Source organism: Dendrobates tinctorius, unplaced genomic scaffold (assembly GCF_039654945.1).
Source record: "Dendrobates tinctorius isolate UK_male_01 unplaced genomic scaffold, ASM3965494v1 ptg000039l, whole genome shotgun sequence".
Lineage (NCBI taxonomy): Eukaryota > Metazoa > Chordata > Amphibia > Anura > Dendrobatidae > Dendrobates > Dendrobates tinctorius.
The window spans coordinates 50,748,562-50,766,268 of record NW_027361707.1 but is presented as its reverse complement, the minus strand read 5'-3'; the positions used below and the strand labels follow the sequence as shown (position 1 = coordinate 50,766,268).

The following is a 17,707-nucleotide window of genomic DNA, read 5'->3' as shown; positions in this document are numbered from 1 at the left end:
TTCAAAATATATGTCTATACAGCATGAGGCAGGCTCAGACGGTGTTAGGCCCAGTATGGATTGCACGTCATTGCACAAAGGTTAGAAGGGGTACCGTATCCCCGGATAACATGTATGGATAGCGTACACATTCAAAATATATGTCTATACAGCATGAGGCAGGCTCAGACGGTGTTAGGCCCAGTATGGATTGCACGTCATTGCACAAAGGTTAGAAGGGGTACCGTATCCCCGGATAACATGTATGGATAGCGTACACATTCAAAATATATGTCTATACAGCATGAGGCAGGCTCAGACGGTGTTAGGCCCAGTATGGATTGCACGTCATTGCACAAAGGTTAGAAGGGATACCGTATCCCCGGATAACATGTATGGATAGCGTACACATTCAAAATATATGTCTATACAGCATGAGGCAGGCTCAGACGGTGTTAGGCCCAGTATGGATTGCACGTCATTGCACAAAGGTTAGAAGGGGTACCGTATCCCCGGATAACATGTATGGATAGCGTACACATTCAAAATATATGTCTATACAGCATGAGGCAGGCTCAGACGGTGTTAGGCCCAGTATGGATTGCACGTCATTGCACAAAGGTTAGAAGGGGTACCGTATCCCCGGATAACATGTATGGATAGCGTACACATTCAAAATATATGTCTATACAGCATGAGGCAGGCTCAGACGGTGTTAGGACCAGTATGGATTGCACGTCATTGCACAAAGGTTAGAAGGGGTACCGTATCCCCGGATAACATGTATAGATAGCGTACACATTCAAAATATATGTCTATACAGCATGAGGCAGGCTCAGACGGTGTTAGGCCCAGTATGGATTGCACGTCATTGCACAAAGGTTAGAAGGGATACCGTATCCCCGGATAACATGTATGGATAGCGTACACATTCAAAATATATGTCTATACAGCATGAGGCAGGCTCAGACGGTGTTAGGCCCAGTATGGATTGCACGTCATTGCACAAAGGTTAGAAGGGGTACCGTATCCCCGGATAACATGTATGGATAGCGTACACATTCAAAATATATGTCTATACAGCATGAGGCAGGCTCAGATGGTGTTAGGCCCAGTATGGATTGCACGTCATTGCACAAAGGTTAGAAGGGGTACCGTATCCCCGGATAACATGTATGGATAGCGTACACATTCAAAATATATGTCTATACAGCATGAGGCAGGCTCAGACGGTGTTAGGCCCAGTATGGATTGCACGTCATTGCACAAAGGTTAGAAGGGGTACCGTATCCCCGGATAACATGTATGGATAGCGTACACATTCAAAATATATGTCTATACAGCATGAGGCAGGCTCAGACGGTGTTAGGCCCAGTATGGATTGCACGTCATTGCACAAAGGTTAGAAGGGATACCGTATCCCCGGATAACATGTATGGATAGCGTACACATTCAAAATATATGTCTATACAGCATGAGGCAGGCTCAGACGGTGTTAGGCCCAGTATGGATTGCACGTCATTGCACAAAGGTTAGAAGGGATACCGTATCCCCGGATAACATGTATGGATAGCGTACACATTCAAAATATATGTCTATACAGCATGAGGCAGGCTCAGACGGTGTTAGGCCCAGTATGGATTGCACGTCATTGCACAAAGGTTAGAAGGGGTACCGTATCCCCGGATAACATGTATGGATAGCGTACACATTCAAAATATATGTCTATACAGCATGAGGCAGGCTCAGACGGTGTTAGGCCCAGTATGGATTGCACGTCATTGCACAAAGGTTAGAAGGGGTACCGTATCCCCGGATAACATGTATGGATAGCGTACACATTCAAAATATATGTCTATACAGCATGAGGCAGGCTCAGACGGTGTTAGGCCCAGTATGGATTGCACGTCATTGCACAAAGGTTAGAAGGGGTACCGTATCCCCGGATAACATGTATGGATAGCGTACACATTCAAAATATATGTCTATACAGCATGAGGCAGGCTCAGACGGTGTTAGGCCCAGTATGGATTGCACGTCATTGCACAAAGGTTAGAAGGGGTACCGTATCCCCGGATAACATGTATGGATAGCGTACACATTCAAAATATATGTCTATACAGCATGAGGCAGGCTCAGACGGTGTTAGGCCCAGTATGGATTGCACGTCATTGCACAAAGGTTAGAAGGGGTACCGTATCCCCGGATAACATGTATGGATAGCGTACACATTCAAAATATATGTCTATACAGCATGAGGCAGGCTCAGACGGTGTTAGGCCCAGTATGGATTGCACGTCATTGCACAAAGGTTAGAAGGGGTACCGTATCCCCGGATAACATGTATGGATAGCGTACACATTCAAAATATATGTCTATACAGCATGAGGCAGGCTCAGACGGTGTTAGGCCCAGTATGGATTGCACGTCATTGCACAAAGGTTAGAAGGGGTACCGTATCCCCGGATAACATGTATGGATAGCGTACACATTCAAAATATATGTCTATACAGCATGAGGCAGGCTCAGACGGTGTTAGGCCCAGTATGGATTGCACGTCATTGCACAAAGGTTAGAAGGGGTACCGTATCCCCGGATAACATGTATGGATAGCGTACACATTCAAAATATATGTCTATACAGCATGAGGCAGGCTCAGACGGTGTTAGGCCCAGTATGGATTGCACGTCATTGCACAAAGGTTAGAAAGGGTACCGTATCCCTGGATAACATGTATGGATAGCGTACACATTCAAAATATATGTCTCAGGAGGCAGGCTCAGACGGTGTCAGGCACAGTATGGATTTGACGGCCCAGATTACACAGCGGAGGAGCAGGGAGAGGTAAAGATTGCAAATGCTGGGGCCCTGGCCAAGCAAGGGGGGCCCACTCGTGGGCGTCGGTACTGGCACTGGGCCCCTCATAGTACAGCGGTGTGTCTGACGGCGGGTGTGCACCACCACCGTCAGAGACACTTGATTGCACTATGAGGGACCCTGTGCCAGTGCCCGCGCCCAAGAGTCGGCCTACCCACCTGTCCAGGGCAACGGCACTCGCACGGTGTCGTGCGCTAGGTGGTGACCCCGGCCATGGGGGGGAGGCAGCACAGTTAGGGAGTTTTAGAAAGTGGCATATGTTGATGTTGGACATTCAACTGATGCAAAAGGCGAAATAGGTAAAGTACCAGGAAGAGGTGGACCAAAGCGAGCCATTTTTCTGTCACCCTATGTGTCATCAGGGGAAGGTGGGACAAAATCCTTGGAAACCCAGGCGTGGTTCATTTTAATGAAGGTTAGATCATCCACATTTTGGGTTGACAGACGGGTCCTTTTTTCTGTCAGGATTGATCCAGCTGCACTGAAGACTCTTTCCGATAGCACACTTGCAGCTGGGCAAGCGAGCTCCTGTAAGGCATATTGGGCCAATTCAGGCCAGGTGTCCAGTTTAGCGGCCCAATAGTCAAAGGGGAATGACCTGTGTGGGAGAACATCGATATGGGAGGAAAAGTAGTTTGTAACCATAGTTGACAACTGCTGTCTCCTGTCACTTTCCATCGATGCAGTATTACCAGTTGTGTGAGCGGTATTTGAAAAATCAGTCCACAACATTGTCATGAAACCCCTGTCTCCAACGCCACTTCTGCTGTGTGCACCACGAACACCTCTGTCAAGCTGCCCCTGGCCCGTACGGCTCGTGTGAGAACCATCACCGCTGCTGTGTGCTGGGAATGCCTCAAGCAACCGATTTACCAGAGTTGCTTGTTTATTAGCCAATATTAGGTCAAGGTTCTCCTGTGGCATGATGTTTTGTAATTTGCCTTTATAGCGTGGATCCAGGATGCTGGCCAACCAGTAGTCGTCATCGTTCATCATTTTGGCAATGCGGGGGTCCCTTTTTAGGATCCGCAAGGCATAATCTGACATGTGGGCCAATGTTCCCGGTGTCAATGATGCACTGCGAGTGCTGGGTGGAGGAGCACTTTCTGGCAAATCCACATCCCTCCAGTCACGCACAAACCTTGTACCAGACCTTGCCACGCCAACATTTTCACTTGCCCCACGAGATGCATCCTCCTCCCCTAAGTAATCATCCCCATCATCATCCTCCTCCTCCTCCTCTTCTTCCTCCACCTCGTCCAGGAGAGGTCCCTGAGCAGACAATGGCTGAATGTCATCAAGGATTCCCTCCTCCTCTTCCTCCTCATCAACATTGGCTGCAGACGCCTGCTCCTTAAGGTGTGTCAAAGTTTGTATGAGCAGACGCATAAGTGGGATGCTCATGCTTAGGATTGCGTCGTCTGCGCTTACCAGCCGTGTGCATTCCTCAAAACACTGAAGGACTTTACAAAGGTCTTTCAGCTTCGACCACTGCACGCCTGTCAACTCCATGTCTGCTCTCAAAGTGCCTGGCCGTGTATCCTCCCACAAATGCATTATGGCCTGCCTCTGCTCGCACAGTCGCTCCACCATGTGCAGGGTGGAGTTCCACCTTGTTGCAATGTCGATAATGAGGCGGTGGTTGGGAAGGTGGAGCAATCGCTGCAGCTTCTGCATACGAACGGAGTGTACAGGCGACCGGCAGATGTGCGCGCACAGTCTTCGCACCTTCTGGAGCAGGGCTGTTAACTCCGGATAATTTTTGAGGAAGCACTGCACCACCAGGTTCAAGGTGTGAGCCAAGCAAGGTATGTGGCTGAGTTTTGAAAGGGCTATGGCTGCCACAAAATTACAGCCGTTATCACTAACTACCTTGCCTGCCTCAAGATGTACACTTCCCAGCCATGACTCAGTTTGTCGCTTCAAGTACTCGGCCAGCACCTCGGCGGTGTGTCTGTCGCCCAAACACATCATCTGCAACACAGCCTGCTGACGCTTTCCACTAGCTGCTCGATAGGGGGACACATCGTGTGCAACAGTGGCAGCTGCAGATGGAGTGCTCGTACGACTGCGCTCTGTGGACGAGCTGTCGCTTCTGGAGGAGGAGGGTCGAACGCCTACAGCCAACTGTTTCCTATACCGTGGGCTAGGCAGCACTGTCCCACCACCGCTGTCCCCTGTGGACCCTGCATCCACCACATTAACCCAGTGCGCAGTGATGGACACGTAACGGCCCTGGCCATGCCGACTGGACCATGCATCAGTTGTGAGGTGCACCTTTCCGCTCACTGACTGCTTGAGTGCATGGACAATGCGGTCTTTCACATGATGGTGGAGGGCTGGGATGGCTTTGCGAGAGAAGAAGTGGCGACTGGGTAGGTCATAGCGTGGTACTGCATAGGCCATGAGTTCGCGGAAAGCTGTGCTTTCCACCAACCGAAAGGGCATCATCTCAAACGAGATTAGTTTGGCAATGTGGGCGTTCAAACCCAGTGTACGCGGATGAGAGACTGAGTACTTTCTTGACCTACTCATAGTGTCTGGGAGGGTGAGCTGGACTTGAGAGCTGCATAGTGGAAGTAGCGGTGGACAGGGCGGACTGAGAGAGGGTTGATGATGGTGATGGAGTTGGTGTTCTTTCTGATGGCCTAGAATCAGTCTTTCGTTGATATAACAGTGGGATTCCCTGACTGCTGTGGTCTTGCAACGACACCTCAACATTTGCTGCTGTGCTAACCGGTGGGCTTACAGTGGGGGAAACAATGTAGCGTTGCTGACTACCTTCGTTGTGATCAGTTGCACATGTGGCACTTGAGGTTTGGTGTTGTGTCCACGCTTGCAAGTGCATGCTGGTTAAATGTCTAAGCATGCAACTGGTATTCAAATTTTTCAGATTTTTCCCTCGGCTAAAGGTCTTTGCGCACTTCTTACAGATAACCTTGGCCTGATCATGAGGATTTTGTTCAAAAAAGTGCCACACTGCACTCTTCCTACTTTGGCAGACATTTTGCGGCCTAGCACGCTGTGATCTTTTGACCCTCTGGACAAGCTGTCCAGCAACTCTTTTGATGTTTGGAACCTGTCTTTGGAGTGCTCCGGGCCTGCCAGATAACAGCTGTTGCGATGTCGATGTCTGCTGTGGATGCTCCTCATCTGAGCTATTGGAAGCAGCACCCTCTTCCCCCAATGGATGCCAATCTGGGTCAACAACTGGGTCATCCATCACCTCCTCTTCTATGTCATGTGCACCTTTCTCTGTGTCACCGTGTATGGTGGTATAGTGTGCGGGAAGGGGCACCTGAGTCTCATCAGGGTCAAAATCTGGCTCTGTACACTGCGAGGACAATGTAGTGCTCTGAGTGAATGTACCAGCAGAATCATCCATCAGCGGCTGTGCATCAGTGCACTCCATGTCAGATTCATCTTGGCCTGGGTAATTCACCATTTGACTTGATAATCCAGGTATGGTATGTGAAAACAGCTCCATGGAGTAATCAGTAGTATGGCCTGCGTCATCCTTCAATCTTGGTTGGGGTGAAGGACACAAGGAAAGGTGTGGTTCATGAACATGAGCCTCCAATGACGACTCAGTGCTTTTACTTTTTACAACTGAAGAAGAGGAGGGGATAGAGCTGGAGGCTGAGTCAGCAATGTAAGACAAAACTTTTTCCTGATGCTCTGCCTTTAAAAGCGGTTTGCCAACTCCTAGAAAACTAAGCGTTCGAGTCCTTATGTAGCCAGACGATGACGCAGGGTCAGCACCTCCTGCATTCGGTCCTATTTTGCTCTTGCCACTACCATCAGATCCACCACCAACACCATCATTACCAGCTGCCAACCCCTGCCCAATTCCACGGCCTCTTCCACCAGCCTTCCTCATTTTTGGTAGAAATGTAGACAAAATCCAACAAACTATATAGTAATGTAAAACAAGGTACAAGGTGTCTATAGGACAGGGGAGTTTTAGAATTTCTGCGTACACTTGTGGACAGTGGACACTTGTGGATTGTGTGCGGCCCACTGATATCTGAGCGCTATGTGACACGCTCGATGGCACAGCTGCCTGTGACCAAAGTGACGAGAGGATAATGGAGATTTTGAATCTCTGCGTACACTTGTGGACAGTGGACACTTGTGGATTGTGTGCGGCCCACTGATATCTGAGCGCTATGTGACACGCTCGATGGCACAGCTGCCTGTGACCAAAGTGACGAGAGGATAATGGAGATTTTGAATCTCTGCGTACACTTGTGGACAGTGGACACTTGTGGATTGTGTGCGGCCCACTGATATCTGAGCGCTATGTGACACGCTCGATGGCACAGCTGCCTGTGACCAAAGTGACGAGAGGATAATGGAGATTTTGAATCTCTGCGTACACTTGTGGACAGTGGACACTTGTGGATTGTGTGCGGCCCACTGATATCTGAGCGCTATGTGACACTCTCGATGGCACAGCTGCCTGTGACCAAAGTGACGAGAGGATAATGGAGATTTTGAATCTCTGCGTACACTTGTGGACAGTGGACACTTGTGGATTGTGTGCGGCCCACTGATATCTGAGCGCTATGTGACACGCTCGATGGCACAGCTGCCTGTGACCAAAGTGACGAGAGGATAATGGAGATTTTGAATCTCTGCGTACACTTTTGGACACTGGACACTTGTGGATTGTGTGCGGCCCACTGATATCTGAGCGCTATGTGACACGCTCGATGGCACAGCTGCCTGTGACCAAAGTGACGAGAGGATAATGGAGATTTTGAATCTCTGCGTACACTTTTGGACAGTGGACACTTGTGGATTGTGTGCGGCCCACTGATATCTGAGCGCTATGTGACACGCTCGATGGCACAGCTGCCTGTGACCAAAGTGACGAGAGGATAATGGAGATTTTGAATCTCTGCGTACACTTTTGGACAGTGGACACTTGTGGATTGTGTGCGGCCCACTGATATCTGAGCACTATGTGACACGCTCGATGGCACAGCTGCCTGTGACCAAAGTGACGAGAGGATAATGGAGATTTTGAATCTCTGCGTACACTTTTGGACAGTGGACACTTGTGGATTGTGTGCGGCCCACTGATATCTGAGCGCTATGTGACACGCTCGATGGCACAGCTGCCTGTGACCAAAGTGACGAGAGGATAATGGAGATTTTGAATCTCTGCGTACACTTGTGGACAGTGGACACTTGTGGATTGTGTGCGGCCCACTGATATCTGAGCGCTATGTGACACGCTCGATGGCACAGCTGCCTGTGACCAAAGTGACGAGAGGATAATGGAGATTTTGAATCTCTGCGTACACTTGTGGACAGTGGACACTTGTGGATTGTGTGCGGCCCACTGATATCTGAGCGCTATGTGACACGCTCGATGGCACAGCTGCCTGTGACCAAAGTGACGAGAGGATAATGGAGATTTTGAATCTCTGCGTACACTTTTGGACAGTGGACACTTGTGGATTGTGTGCGGTCCACTGATATCTGAGCGCTATGTGACACGCTCGATGGCACAGCTGCCTGTGACCAAAGTGACGAGAGGATAATGGAGATTTTGAATCTCTGCGTACACTTTTGGACACTGGACACTTGTGGATTGTGTGCGGCCCACTGATATCTGAGCGCTATGTGACACGCTCGATGGCACAGCTGCCTGTGACCAAAGTGACGAGAGGATAATGGAGATTTTGAATCTCTGCGTACACTTGTGGACAGTGGACACTTGTGGATTGTGTGCGGCCCACTGATATCTGAGCGCTATGTGACACGCTCGATGGCACAGCTGCCTGTGACCAAAGTGACGAGAGGATAATGGAGATTTTGAATCTCTGCGTACACTTTTGGACACTGGACACTTGTGGATTGTGTGCGGCCCACTGATATCTGAGCGCTATGTGACACACTCGATGGCACAGCTGCCTGTGACCAAAGTGACGAGAGGATAATGGAGATTTTGAATCTCTGCGTACACTTGTGGACAGTGGACACTTGTGGATTGTGTGCGGCCCACTGATATCTGAGCGCTATGTGACACGCTCGATGGCACAGCTGCCTGTGACCAAAGTGACGAGAGGATAAGGGAGATTGGATTGCTTTTAAAAAAGCAGTTTGCGGAGCAGTGGGTAAACAGCAATGCCAGCGTGTCAGGAAGCCTTAAAAGGCAGCCCAACAACCAACACCACTGATACACCACAATATAGCCTCCCCTTGCACTGCACACACAGTGACTTGTGTGTTGTGCAGGCCAAATCGCTAGCAGCAGAAGCAGTTTTTTTGTCTTCTTCCCTGCCTAACGCTCTCCCTACAGAATCAGCAGCAACCTCTCCCTATACTAAGATCGACAGAAGTAAGATGGCGGTCGGCGTGCACGCCCTTTTATACCCCCTGTGACGCCCACCAAAGCAAGCCAATCACTTGCATGCCCTTCTGAAAGATGGTGGTGACCCGTGCCTATGTCATCACGTTGCCCACTGTGTCCGTGGATCCTGATTGGCTGAAAAAGAGCGCAAAACAAACTTTTGAAACGCGACTTTGGCGCGTAAGTCGCCGACCTCGTGGCCGACCTCATCCTAGGGTCGGGTTTCGTTTCATGAAACCCGACTTTGCCAAAAGTCGGCGACTTTTGAATTTTTTCGACCCGTTTCGCTCAACTCTAGTGAAGACCTTAAGGGTGTTGGTTTAAAGGTATCCCGTGGGACTTGAGTGAACTCCAACCTGAGTCCGGTGGATATCACATTCCGCACCCAGTCACTATTGGTGACCTGTAGCCATGCTGGGAGGAAGGATGACAGTCTACCCCCCACGGGAATTGCTAGTCATTGGTTTTGTCTTTTACTCTCTCTTGACGAGCGTCTGAACATGAAGCCCGTACCTCTTCTCCTTCTATCCTCCCATCTGGGACGGTCTCTGTTAGGTGAAGGGTTACGTCTTCTCCCTTGACCGAATCTCCTCCTATTAAACGGACGACGGTAAGATGCGGACCAAAGGTTTGGGAATTTCTTTTTATCATCCCCGGCCTTCTCCAGTAATTCGTCCAGGACTGCTCCGAATAAATATTCCCCAGCACACGGGATAGTACAGAGTTTCGCCCTGGACTGAATATCTCCCGGCCAGCACTTCAGCCACAGGGCTCTCCGAGCCGCATTAGAGAGTCCTGCTGCCCTGGCGGCCATTCTGACTGCATCAGCCGAGGCATCCGCTAGGAAGGCTGCGCCATCCTGGATTATTGGAAGGGCCCCCAGGATTGCCTGTCTAGATGTTCCCTGTTTTAACTGCGACTCTAACTGGTCCAACCAGACCATCATGGACCTGGCCGTGCAAGTTGATGCTACTGCTGGTCTTAAGGAACCGGCTGCCATCTCCCAGGTATTTTTAAGGAAGGTATCTGCCTTCCTGTCTAGAGGATCTTTAAGGGACCCCATATCCTCAAAGGGTAGCGAGGATTTTTTCGATGCTTTCGCAATAGCTGCATCTAATTTGGGGGCCTTGTCCCAATTATTCATTGCTGTGTTGTCAAAGGGATATCTCCGCTTGAGGGCTGGTGGTAGCGACCCTCTTTTATCTGGCTTTTTCCACTCTCTGCGGATGAGATCCTGGATCTTTTCGTTTAGTGGGAAGACCCTATGCTTCCTCTGCTCCAGCCCCCTGAACATCACATCCTACATGGATAATTGAGGCTTTGGCTCCTCCACCTCCATTGTTCATCTGACCGCTTTTACCAATTTGTCTACTCGGTCAAGCGGCAGGCAAAACCGACCAGAGTCCTCTTCTTCTGAGGAGGACGAGGGAGATGAAATATGGGAGCCCTTACTTCTCCTCCACTCTGTCGAGGAATCTGACTCCACCGGGTCCTCACCCCTTACACTCTCTGGTTGGGACAGGGATCTTAGGGTTTCCTTCATCTCTGCCCTTACTATATCCCTTAAACATGCCGCTACTGCGGGCGATTCCTCCATTACTGGCTTGCAATAATGTGGCCAAGGCAAGGCACCCATCTAGGGTCCTGCCTATATACCCCTCCTCCGGACAGCAGATATCCTCCTGCCACGCCCCCCCCTAATAGGGCCCCCCTCCCCAGCTGGCGCCGCTTTTGGCAGGGGAACCGGCGCTTACCGGCGTCCTCCCGATGGGCGCCGCCATCTTGGGTCTCCGCGCCTGCGCAGTGGCGCCGTCCGGCCCCCCCCCCGACCACCGCGATCACGCCGCTGGAGTTGGGAGTCCCAGGGGGTATACTCACCGGCGCGGTCTGCTTATGGAGACGGACCTCCTCCGGACGCTGCTCCCTGCTGTCTACGCCACCGCCGTGCCACCCATCCTGGGCCACCGTGGCGTCTTCCAGGAGCTCCGCACCAGGCCGAGGTAGGAGACCCCCTCGCTACCTGTGCCGGCTGGCCGGCCTGGGATCCAGTCATCTGCAGGAAACCAACTGATGCGTGGGAGAGGTGCCGCCCTTTTTGTATCTGTAGGTTTCCTGTTCCCGAAGGGCGGATCCCCTCTCTCGTGGTGCTGTCATGGGAGTCCGAATAAATTTAATTCACCACTCCAGTGTGTTTTTTTTTTGCCCCTCTAGAGTGGTGCTTTAAACGTAATTCCCCTGTCTCATACTCACCTGCGGACGCCCTCATCCTTTTCTAGCTTTGCTACCTGTCTGTTTCAGGCAAAAAGTGACCTGCAGCAGCTCCAGTGTTTCATGGAGGTCACTTTTCAATACATCTCATTCTGGCTCTCATAGACTTGCATTGAGCTTTTGTGACGTAACTTCTGACTTCTGGACAGTCAGAATTTACAGGCACAAAATGGGGCCAGGGGACTGAGCAGCGTCTGTAAAAGTTAAAGCCTTCGAAAGGTGAGTATAAGAACGTTGGGCAGGGGGCTTACATTAAAAGTGCCACTCCAGCACTGAAAAAAACCTAGCTGAAGTGGTGCTTTAAGGAAGGCAAGAAGGTGGATCGAGGCAACTACCGTCCGGTAAGCTTGACATAAGTAGTGTGCAATGTTTTTGAGGGCATCATAATAATAATAATAATAATCTTTATTTATATAGCGCCAACATATTCCGCAGCGCTTTACAGTTTAACAGTTTCAAAACACAAGTCATAAGTAACAACGCTAACAATACAATAATTAAAGCAACATCATAAGAGATGACCTGCAGAGAGATATTTCAGAGAATAATATAATAACTGACAACCAGCACGGATTCATTAAGTCATGTCTAGCAAAATTTGGGGGTATCTATGAGGAGGTAAGTGCACAACTGGATGTTGGACCTGCCACTGATGTGATTTATCAGAACTTTGTAAAGGCATTTGATACTGTTCCACATAACAGCCTTATACTGAAGCTCCAGAAACAAGGACTGGGGGAAACTATATGCAGATGGGTAAGGAATTGGCTAAAAAACTGGAAACAAAGAGTCGTCATAAATGGTACATTCTCTAGATGGTCAGCAGTCTGCAGTGGGGACCGCAGGGATCTGTACTGGAAGCAGTGGGGACCGCTATGACTGATTCTTTTTAATCTCTTTATTAATGACCTCATGAATGGAATTGAGAGTAAAGAAAGTGTCAGTCTTTGCTGATGACACCAAACTATGTAGGATACTAAAATCTGACCTTGACAGTACAATATTGTAAAGCTATCTAGATAGATGACTGAAGGGGTAAACACTTGGCAGATGAGGTTTAATGTAGATATATGTAGAGTAATGCACCTAGGACGGAGTAAACCTATTGCTGCATATACATAAAATGGGAGAATACTTGGGACTACAGAACAGGAGAAGGACTTGGGTATTCTGGTTACAAGTAAGCTGAGCAGCAATACTCAATGTCAAGCAGCAGCCATAAAAGCAAACAAGATTTTAGGATGTATAAAAAGAGACAAAATCCAGCGATCCCAATGTATTGTTACCCCTCTATAAATCACTTGTGAGGCCACATCTAGAATATGGGATCCAGGTTTGGGCTCCACATTTAAAAAAGGATATTCAGAAATTAGAGTCAGTTCAAATACGGGCAACTAGATTATTATAAGCGATGGAAGGCCTCTCATATGATAGGTTGGAAAAGTTGGGCTTGTTTCGCTTAGAAAAAAGACGCCTCAGAGGACATCTCATTTATATGTATAAATACATGTGTGGTCAATACAAACGACTGGCGCATGACTTGTTCCTTCCAAAGACCTTACTAAGGACCAGGTGGCACTCATTACGGGTGGAAGAAAGGCGATTCTGACGGCTACATAGGAAAGGGTTCTTTAGGATATGTTTCCACGCTCAGGAAACGCTGCGGATTGGACGCTGTGTACACCTGCAGTGTCCAGTCCACAGCGGCCAGATGTTACAGCATAGTGGATGGGATTTTATGAAATCCCATCTTGACTATGCGTGCAGGTACACCTGCGGCTTCCCTGCATATCCGGACATGCGGCGCATCTTTCTAGACCGCAGCATGTCTATCTTGCGGAGATGCTCAGTCTCCGCAATGCATATATCACAGTCTATGTATAGGATGCGGTGATTCCGCATGGTGCAATGAGCACATGCGGAATCACAGCGCATACAAAAGCCGGCAGCGCTTTGGATGGAGCTGCGCCCAAAGTGGTGCAAATACTGACCGGGAGACATACCCTTACAGTTAGAGCAGTCAGAATGTGGAATGCCAACCACAAGAGGTAGTAATGGCAGACACTATAACAGCTTTTAAGAATGGTTTGTTCAGTACACATAACATTGTGGGATATAGTTAATTTAGTGATGAAAAATGTATAATTGGTGGAGAAATGTTGAACTTGTTGGATCTAGGTCTTTTTTCAACCTATGTAACCATATACAGTATATATAACACTGCAATAAAATGTTTGTGGTTTCTGTTATTCATTGACGAAAATAGGGTAGTGTATAGTGTTATTCTAGGAAGACCAAATAGTGAAATCTGAAATCTTTTAGCTTTATTGCCCCTTTTTTTAATGTTATTAGATCACACAACATATTTTAAAGCTGTACACGAGTATGGGGATTAGTAACAAACGCAATGATCATTGTTAAGAAGACAGTCCTGAATTAAACAAGTTCTAATAGCGAAGTAGGGAAAAACAAGTATCCAACGTTAGCCAGAACTTCAGTATTTAGCTTTTCGTATGGTGCTAAGACGCCTGGAGACTCTTGGGTTCTTCAGGCTCGCATTATCTTGAATGTACTTATCCCAGCTGCTGCTCGTAGTGACGCCAATCACACAACAAGCAAGACGTGTGCCGGCGTTTCCATTTTCCAAACTGGCCTGGTTATTGCCTTTGCCAAGATCATCAGCCAACTTGTGGACAACAATTGATCTTCCAACTGCGGTGTATGGGCCGAACAGTGTGGCTTCAAGATCCGTAAGATGTTGTTCGATCTTCCCATTTCGGACTCGAAAGTTGTGGAAATCACCAGGGTGGCCAGGATGATTAACTGAATGTGGATTGAAATGTCCACCAGTAGAGTCACAGCCATTGCTAAGGTCACCATAACTATGGATATGAATGGCTCTTGAGGTTTGATTGACATCCATAGGAAACCCTTGTATAGTGAAGACCGCTTCTAACTTTCCATGTGGATAGATTTGCTTAAACAAAATCTTGCCTGTGATTTGTAACTCAGCAGCATCCAGTTTGGGATTTGACTGTAGATTACATGTGGCATAGATAGTTTTATCTGCATGGCTCCAAAGGGGAATGGCATTCAGGGTAGTGGCCCATAAGTAATTTACCTTTCTTGACATATCTGTTAATATTTCACATTGGCAGGCTTCTTGCATCTCTGCTCTGGTGCCAAAGCAAACGGAGATAAAGAGTATAACACTCCTGAAAAGGGCCGAGCGCATGGTTTACCTATGTAAAAAAAAAAATCTGTTAAATTATTGGGTGAAATAGATTAAAAAAATCTAGCTATATACACAAAGAAAAGAGCAGCATTACTGCTATAATATAAAAATGAAAGTACACAAATTAGCTATTTCAGAAGAGCCCACCAGTCGTGACAAGGCGTACCTTTCTTTGATGGAATCATTTTAGCCTAATATTTACCAGGCATACCTCTGCTAGTCTAAAAGTCTACAAATGCAAAGGACAGATAGGATCCATTAAATCACCCTTAGGCCCCCTTCACACACCACACACTTTTTTTATGTCCATATGTGATTTGTTTTTTAAGGACTGCAAAAACAGACATGCGCACAACCATTGTATTCATGCCAGTTTTTTCACATGGACCGAGTGTCCATGTGAAAAATCCAGACGTCAGGTTTTTTGGCACTGCTCTGACAAAATGCGTGCCAAACACTAATGATGTACGGACGATATCCGTGTGTCAACAGTGTGACACACACCGGCGCCTGTGAAGAAGCTGTCCAGTTTGCGTTGAAAGCAGCTCTCATTGTCGTTTGGTCTCCCTCAGATCAGCACGACAAGGCAACGATGATGGGAATTGTATTCAACACTCGCTGTGTCCATTTTGTGTAAAATTAAGAATTAAATTTAGAAAATGGTGTGGGCTCCCACGTAATTTTCATAACCATCAGCGGGAAAATCGATGGCTGGGGGCTGATGTTAATAATCTGGTAAAAGGGGCAAAATCAAATAAGGTTCCCAGGCTATTAATAACCGCTCACAGCTATTTGCGTAGCCTTTACTGGTGAAGTTACAGGTGAACCCAGAAAAAAAAAATGACATAGTGTCCCCCTACTTGCCCTGTGGCCGTGGCAAGTGTGGTACTAGGGTTGGGGTTGATGTCAACTTTGTATTGTCAGCTGATATCAAGCCCAGGGGTTAGTAATGGAGATGCATCAATAAGGCTTTACCTCTACTGGTTATGAAAATGACACGGGAGCCCACATTATTTTTTATTTAATTCTTTCGTTTACATAGGAGGTACATAGCGGGTGCTGAATACACCTCCCATCAATGTCGCCTGTTTGAGCTGATCTCAGGGAGACCAAGCGACAATGATGAGAACTGCCTTCAGCAGTCGGCGCCTCAGATCAGCGCAAACTATTGCTTTTCCTGGGTGATGGTATGTGTCACACGGACGACACATGGATGTGACACATGGACGGCAAACAGATACACGGATGTCACATATGTACATACGGATGACACATTGGACACGGATCTCGCCGGTACTGATTTTTACTGTAGAGGAATCACCAGGATGTGTGAAGAAGGCCTTAGGTTGATAGTAGGAGCTTAGCCAAATATTGGGGCAATCACCACCCCCAACAGTATGCTACAAAAATATAAAACAAATCACTGATCAGCATCCCACGAAAAGAATAAAGCAAGTGTGAACAGGTGCAATCTGCTATGACTGCTTAATATACAAACAAAAGAATACAACAGCCTTTGTGAGCGCTAAGATGTGCAAGCATTGAATATATGACATCTGGACTGCATTATTGTTATATAGAATATACTTATAAAAATGGTACTTAGGACCATAATTTATATGCTATCAATGAAAAATTGCCTTGTCATGGCTGATGGGCTCTTGTAGGGGGTCAGCCACTGATAGGAACTGAATTACACTGTGATTTTCAGAGACAATGCTCCCCTCTGATTTGTGTACACTTGGACTAGTCCTTTCACACCTGCAGCTTTCTGTGTGTTAGTTTTGAAAAAGAAGCAGGAAGTGTGTCTGTTAAGCTTCATGCCTGGGAGCCACAGGTAGAACAATAAGTGTGTCCTAACAAAGATAGACCGGTAAATTAATTAACTACTTCAAGTGAGAAGATAGTGTCCGGTTACCACAGAATCGATCACCAGGACTGCGTCAGAAGGAAAGAGTCGCATAGCACAGCTAGGTAGTTCTCCCCAAGCACCTTAAAGCTAAGAGAGAAAACAACATTGTGGTACCAGTAATCTCTCAACATTGAAAGTGGGAATGAGACTTGCCCGGATACTGAAGTAGATCAGTTAACTTGAAGGAAGAGTTCAACGCAACAAACTTGGCTCTACTACATCAGGACCAAGCAACAGCTACCAGACTGTCTTCGAAGCACTACAGGATTGTGAACAAGACACCGGTGTTCAACTGTGTTAGGGTGTGGAACAGGCTTCCTTAGCTAGGGCGCTATGTGCCCAATTATCGGAAGCCAGCTGGGAAGTCAGAAGATAGCAGTTTGTATAAATTGTTTATACTGTTTGTATTGAGCTTTGAATTGTCATAGCTGTAACGCAGCTTGTGTGACACTCCAACTATCTCTCCTTCTATCTATTATAGCTGTTAGCCTAACAGTTATTGTAATGATAAGTGCCCACGTTGCAGAAATGCTGCGGAAATGTCCGCAGCATTTCCGCAACTCCCTGCCACGGGTAAAACGCATGCGGAACTCGCATGCGTTTTCCCGCAAAACACAAGCGTTTTGCATGCGTTTTTAGCTTGCAGAATGCTAGCGCTTTCCAAGTGATTTGAAGCATCGCTTGGAAAGGTGATTGAAAGGTTGGTCACACTTGTCAAGCATGCGGCATCAATAATAAAAGATAGAATGTAAAACATTAAAAAAAAATATGGTTATTCTCACCTTCTGATGGCCCCCAATCTCCTCAGCGGCGCTCCCGGTACGTTCCGTTCCCAGGGATGCTTTGCACGAAGGACCTTTGTGACATCACAGTCACGTGACCGCGATGTCATCTCAGGTGATTCGCTCAATGCATACCTGGGACCGGAAGATGCTGACATGCGGGAGAGCACTGGGGCCCTCAGAAGGTGAGTATATCCCTATTTTTTATTTAAATTCTATTTTTTACAGGATTATGGTACCCAGGGCATGGAGGAAAATTTCCTCTCCTCCAGACCCTGGGTACCATCCAC

At 47.7% G+C, this 17,707-nt stretch overlaps 1 protein-coding gene across 1 annotated transcript in view; it reads right to left on the bottom strand.

Moving 5' to 3' along the window:
• Positions 1-13,790: 13,790 nt before the first annotated feature.
• The window catches only part of LOC141088556 (extracellular superoxide dismutase [Cu-Zn]-like), a 49,925-nt gene continuing 46,008 nt past the window's right edge, over positions 13,791-17,707 (bottom strand). The window contains exon 2 of the mRNA XM_073574681.1: positions 13,791-14,730. Coding sequence (XP_073430782.1) covers positions 13,983-14,723 — 741 coding nt within the window. The 5' untranslated portion in view covers positions 14,724-14,730 and the 3' untranslated portion in view covers positions 13,791-13,982. The remainder of the gene's footprint in view (positions 14,731-17,707) is intronic.